Raw genomic sequence first — 5,882 nt, 5'->3', positions numbered from 1 at the left:
CGGCAATCTGTGGACATTAAAAATTAAGATGAAAAATTTTGAAATGAATAATATTTAATTTTGATACCCATTGATTGGTACGACGAATTCACTGATTTGTTTGCTGGTAATCAGTTTGGGATTTGATGAACCGATGCTTTAACGTATTTCCTGCAGAGTAATCTGAAATAAGTTACGATATAAACATCATAATATTATATATTTCCGTTACAGTGCTATTTTGTTACCACAGTATTGATTCGTTAATCACCTGATTCAATGTTGAAGCGTTCTGATCGTACAAAGATATCTTTCGCACGCTAAAGTTATGAAATGTACAAATTTGTCTCGTTATAACCACTACTTACAAAGCGATCGCATTCGCACCGTTCTAAATATCTCGGTAATAATTTTATTCTAATCGATTTTATTCGCATTCAAGTAATCCTCCTTTCATAAAATATTTTGCACTTACGATCTGATAAAACATTACGAGCATTCTGACCCAAATTTATTGATTTTTTTCAACAGTATTGAGCGGAAGAATGAATCCGAATAAAAAACTATATACTGTAGAAGTCTGTTATAGTTTTTAGAATTATTTTAGGCGGTGCCTTGCTAGCGAGTAGAGAAACGCAGCTATTTTTGGTGTTGATACTTATTTGTAACGTTAACTTTGTCGTTTTAATTCACAAAATCACTCAGAATGAATTCGTTATTGGCTGCTTGTTTATGTTTGCTGCTACAGGTATGTGGATATATTATTATATTTACTGTTCCTTGTAGCATCGGACATAGTTTACTTGGTTTAATCTCTAAGCCATCTAGATTTTTATGGTGTGGTCAATTCGGTAAAATTCCGGGTCAGAAGAGTGAGTTGGAGCATTGATTGAAGTCATTTTTGTGTGTTTTGAAACCAACGATAACTTAATTTTGTTTCAAATTTTCCTATTTTTATGTGTTTAAGAATGAATGCTAATATGAAAGCGAAATGTAACAACCACCAAGATTATAAAAGTACTTTTCTTTTATTTCTTGAGAAAATGTAATTTAAAACCCCATTTATTCTTTTTTTTACATATAACCCAAATAACTGTAATATTCCAAACTACAAAATAGCTGTGTGTTTTGATATCTTTCGTACAAAGCCCCCGGCAAACGCTCCAATTGAAAAAATAATAATAATTATTATGGTTGGAGTGCATAAGGGTTAGGAATGCGAAATGCGCTGGGAATTCTAATTTTCAATCATTCCTAACTCAAACTTGAACCCCAACTGATTTGTTATTGAAAAGCGTGGCAGTTTTTTTTTCAATATCACATTTTTACATTAGTGGCGGGGTCTTTGTACAAAAGTGTTTTGTTCTATGGTGTTGCCAAAATTCGGATGTTTTATTGATATTTTCTCTGAGTAAAGATAGATGCATCTAATTTATTTTCTCTCATTCTTATCAAAATTCTGAAAGTAAAAATACACAATCTGACACCTACGCGGCAAAAAGTTATGTTCCCAATCAATTCCGCAAAAGCATTATCATTGTTATTATCAGCATCGTTCATTTCCTATTTATTATTCTTGCTTTATTTCTTATTTTTGCACGTTACAATATAATATTTCACAAATAAAAACTACTAAAATAAAATAGTCGTTCCTTAAATATCATTGTCAGCTTGTACAGAGCCTTGTATGGAATGAAAGTAGGAAGAGGTACTCCCGTAGTGTGTGTACCAGGGTTAGGCCATAATTTTATTCCGATTTTCTATATTTCAGTTCTATTACGAGTTCGGGGATTGTCTGTGCCATGAACATACCCCCTGCCCATAGAGTTCAGTTTCTTTACACAACTTGATGTAACGTAGGCGAACAAAATTAGTTAACTCCAAAATCCGGTGACTCTGTATGTTCCACAGCATTTTATTTTAAAACGAGGGGGTGAGGTTGGAGGGCACATTTAGGGGGTGGTGAATATTTTGTAATTAGTGTTGAAACTATTTGTAACTTATAAAAATGTGTTATGTATTTGACATCTTCGCCGGCATATCAGCCACTTTTTTGGGGGTTTTGGTTTGTAATGTGTTTATATAACTGAACATTGCTTTCTTGTTCTTATTGGACACGTAAGTGGACCTATAGATCGTTTTAGTATTATGTTGTTGTTCTTCTTTGTCACAGAAAACAAACGCTTTTCTTTTTGCTTACTGGACCAATCGCTTCAAAATTTTCAGTGCCTTTTTTCGCTAGAAGGCTATTTCTTTTATTTATTTTAAATATTCAGGTGAGCTGCATATAATTCGAGTTTTTGTGTGCTATGACGTCATCCGAATTTGCCACTAGGTGGCGATGCGTGTCCATTAATCTGAGCATAGCTTTCTTGTTTGTATTGCTCAAGACAGCTGAGATATTTGTGAAGTTACATCAAATATTTAGGATCAATGCGCGATATGAATAAAATACCCACTATTTTCAGTTTCTTTGTCACACGTAAGGAAGTCATCATGGCACTGCACCACCATTCTGTCGGGTAACCTTGCTAAAAAGAATTTAATTTTTACGTGTTCCCATATCAGACTTTTTGCACAGGGGAGTGCTACACGACACAGGTAATTTTGGGATTGATTTTAAAACCAATAGAGTTTTTTCAATGCTACAAGTAACTGTAAAAGTGATAATTTTTATCCACATACCTGTAGCAAAAATCATCAAACATAAACAAGCAATCAATAACGAATTCATTCCAAGTGCAAATCACTGCCTAATAATTCTTAAAAAGATATCATGCTTTTACCGTATATAGTTTTTTATTCTGATTCACTCTTCCGCTTAATACTGTTAAAAAAATTGGGTCAGACTGCTTGTAGCGTTTTATCAGATCGTAAGTGCAAAATATCTTATCAGTTATCAGAGTTACTTCAATGCGAATAAAATGGATTTGGATAAAATTAACACTGACAGTACAGTCAGAACGCTTTAACATTGAATCAGGTGATTAAATTATTGTGGTAACAAATTAGCACTGTAACGGAAATATATAATGTTATGATGTTTATATCGTATCATACTTCAGATTACTTTGCAGAAAATATGTTGAAGCATACGTTCAATAAATCCCATACTGATTACCAGAAAACAAATCATTGAATTCGTTGTACCAGTCAATACGTATCAAAATTAAAAATTAGTCATCTCAAATTTTTATCTTATTTTTCAATGTCAACAGATTGCCGTGGTATTTCGAAGAATTAATGCTTTTATTTCGTTGTAACGCAATCGCGAGTTACCTTGAACACAATTAAATAGTGAGAACTGTTTCAAAAGCTGTTGCATGGGAATTTCGATTTTGAATCCAAGAAAATCCTGGATGAGCCCTTATTTTTTCTTTTCAGTTTTGCCGAAAGTTGAATACATTGAGCTATTTGCAGTGTTGGATAGACGAGTTGACTCGAACAAATCGCAATAGACAACTTTCCAAACTCAAGTTTTATTTTCCCTGTTACTGAGTTATGTAACAAAAATGTAATAAAGAACGTTAGTCATAGAATATGTCGTCATAAATAGTGGTTTTTTGTTAAATAAATTGTTTTACACAATGAGAAAAATGAAACAGAAAATTAAAATAATGAAACCGGATAGCCGAAAATATCCGAGGCAAAGTTGAATCAAGGAAGGAATTTAAATCCATCCGGATATCCAAAACATATCCGGTGCTATACCCGGACTCATTGCAATTAGTTTCTTCCGGAACAAAATGGCGAACATAAGATTCAACTTTCCTGTATTAGAATTCGTATAAGACAAGTAATTCACATTCAATTTATCTATCATTCATGTATAACCACGCTTGATTGTGAGATAAATCAACAACAGAGAATATCAAACGTTTCATGTTTTTTTCCAAAGATCCAGTCACAAAGTGTTTATTATGATCATTTATTATTTCTGGTCTAAACGACCATAAATGTAGCGACGATGAGGCTGATAACGAATCCAATCAGGAAACTTGATTTGATGGTTGCGGCGCTTGAAGTGTTTGGTTGAATGATTAAAGTGGTGTGTTCAATAATCGAAGTGGTTGTTGCAGCGGCTGAAGAGTTGCTATCAATTCCGTTACATCCATCTGAATAAATTTGAAAAAAAAACTATTATAACTAGTGAATTAAAATATCATCATCTTTCCGTTTGTTTACAAAGAGAGATTTGAGCCTGATATGCTGGCGATATTATTAAAGTTTTATACTGTTTCATTTATTTATTAGTTACTATGTCCATGAGCTGTTTGTCTGAAATTTTTACCTTGGTCAGATGTGACGTTACAGAAATACATTTGTGTTAGTGTTCATCTGGGCTCTACAATTGACTAATATACACATAACAGGATTCATAAGTATATATGATCTCCCGACTAATGTGGATCAATTATCAATAATACTAAATTTCAGGACAACTTCTATTTTGTATCAAATTCACTATTATTTTGACAGGTTCCCATATTTCAGAAAATTGCTAAAAGTACGCCGACCAAGTCACTAATTGTTCAGAGACCGCAGCCGACTGTTGATGGCAATATGATTGAGATTATCACATTAAGAATTCAAACTCAACTTCGTTGCAAAAACAAATGTCGGTCGCGAATTCACCACTTCCCTTTTGTTTGCATCCACTTTCACGCGGTGAGGTGCAATATCGATTAACAGCACCTAAAATCAAGGTTGAAGATTGATGTTACTTCCTTGTATTTTAGGAATCTCAAGGCTTACTTTTCTGTCTCAAGAATGATCGCACGCCTTATAAGCTGTTGCGCCTAATATATGGATCAGGTAGTCCCTTCCATATTGCCTGCACCCAAACCGGTACCGGTTGCGTTCTATAGTCCGCAGTGCCTTATGTATGATGAAAACCGTAATCAAAGCATTAATTGACAGTGCGCATTATGATTCGTAAAGTTTGATAACAGATTTTTTATTAGACACTAGATGAACATATCGAACATTTTGTTAAATTCTTGTTGTGTTGGGTGATTGCTGTTGCCGCTAAAAATTCAGTACTTGATGTAAATAACGTCTCAACCAAAATTAATTTGAAGTTTTTCAATTAAAAATGAACAATTTTTTATTTCTTTGCAGCAAACTCGGTTGCTCGGCAATGAACATATCAAACAGACACCCGTATGCATTGTGTCCAAATAATTGAACAATGCTTTTTTGTTTTTACTTGTATCGCTCAAGATGCTGAAATATTTGTAAAATTACAAGAAGTATTTAGGACCAATAAGGTATCTGCCGGATAAGAATAAAATGCCCACCATTTGATTTCGTTTCTTTGACACATGTGGTCTGGGAAACCGAACAATTCATCAGTTGGGAACTACTCAACTTCTCATCGCTGCAATTGCTGCAAGTGTAGCACTTGGCTGCGTTACCTGCCCAAAAGGAATTCAATTTTCACGAGTTCTCATATCATACTTCTCGTCCAGAGTTATCAGACGCTGATTATTACAAATGCTAATCTATCGATAAATTTAAGTGTAAACATCGTGAGAACAGAAAGGAATAAACTTGCCCTGGGTGTGGTCGTGCCTGGGATCAGAATTACTTTATCCTGCCAGAAGGAATACTGTCATTCCAAACTCACTCTTCTAGCCGAGCGTTTAATAAATTGACCAGACCATATAAATCCAGATGGTTTTGAGATTTTGAAACTAAATAAACTAGGCTCGATGCTACAAGAAACAGTACAAGTAACAATGTTTATTAACATACCTGTATAAGCAACCATCAAACAAAAACAAGCAATCAATAACAAATTCATTCCGATTGAATTTGTGAATTAAAACAACGAAATTAACGTTGCGAATAAAGTATCAACACCAAAAATAGCTTCTTCCTTCTCGCTAGCAAGGCACCGC

General features: G+C 34.0%; 1 protein-coding gene across 2 annotated transcripts; it reads right to left on the bottom strand.

Moving 5' to 3' along the window:
* Nucleotides 1-3,807: 3,807 nt before the first annotated feature.
* Nucleotides 3,808-5,882, bottom strand: LOC120344876 (uncharacterized). 2 transcript variants are annotated; one of them, XM_078113977.1, is made up of 4 exons: nt 5,737-5,882; nt 5,280-5,396; nt 4,581-4,674; nt 3,808-4,096 (listed from the first exon to the last, which is right to left on the bottom strand). In XM_078113977.1, exons 1-4 carry the CDS (start codon nt 5,783-5,785, stop codon nt 3,922-3,924), a joined length of 435 nt encoding a protein of 144 aa, XP_077970103.1. In that variant the 5' UTR covers nt 5,786-5,882; the 3' UTR covers nt 3,808-3,921. The 2 variants fall into 2 exon arrangements, with proteins under 2 accessions (XP_077970103.1, XP_077970106.1); XM_078113980.1 differs by having other exon boundaries at nt 3,808-4,094; nt 4,580-4,674; nt 5,280-5,400; nt 5,738-5,882.

The sequence above is a fragment of the Styela clava genome, chromosome 1, assembly GCF_964204865.1.
Source record: "Styela clava chromosome 1, kaStyClav1.hap1.2, whole genome shotgun sequence".
Taxonomy (NCBI): Eukaryota; Metazoa; Chordata; class Ascidiacea; order Stolidobranchia; family Styelidae; genus Styela; species Styela clava.
Note: the sequence above shows the minus strand (reverse complement) of the source record. Positions and strands in the feature narration are given on the sequence as shown.

Excerpts from the sequence above, each read along its gene's own strand:
- LOC120344876 (XM_078113977.1), bottom strand. The coding sequence starts at position 5,785 with ATGAATTTGTTATTGATTGCTTGTTTTTGTTTGATGGTTGCTTATACA. Across the intron at positions 4,675-5,279 it reads CAAAGAAACGAAATCAAATG|GTGCTGTTAATCGATATTGC; the intron begins GTGGGCATTTTA and ends CCTTGATTTTAG. Across the intron at positions 4,097-4,580 it reads GACATTTGTTTTTGCAACGA|AGATGGATGTAACGGAATTG; the intron begins AGTTGAGTTTGA and ends TCAAATTTATTC.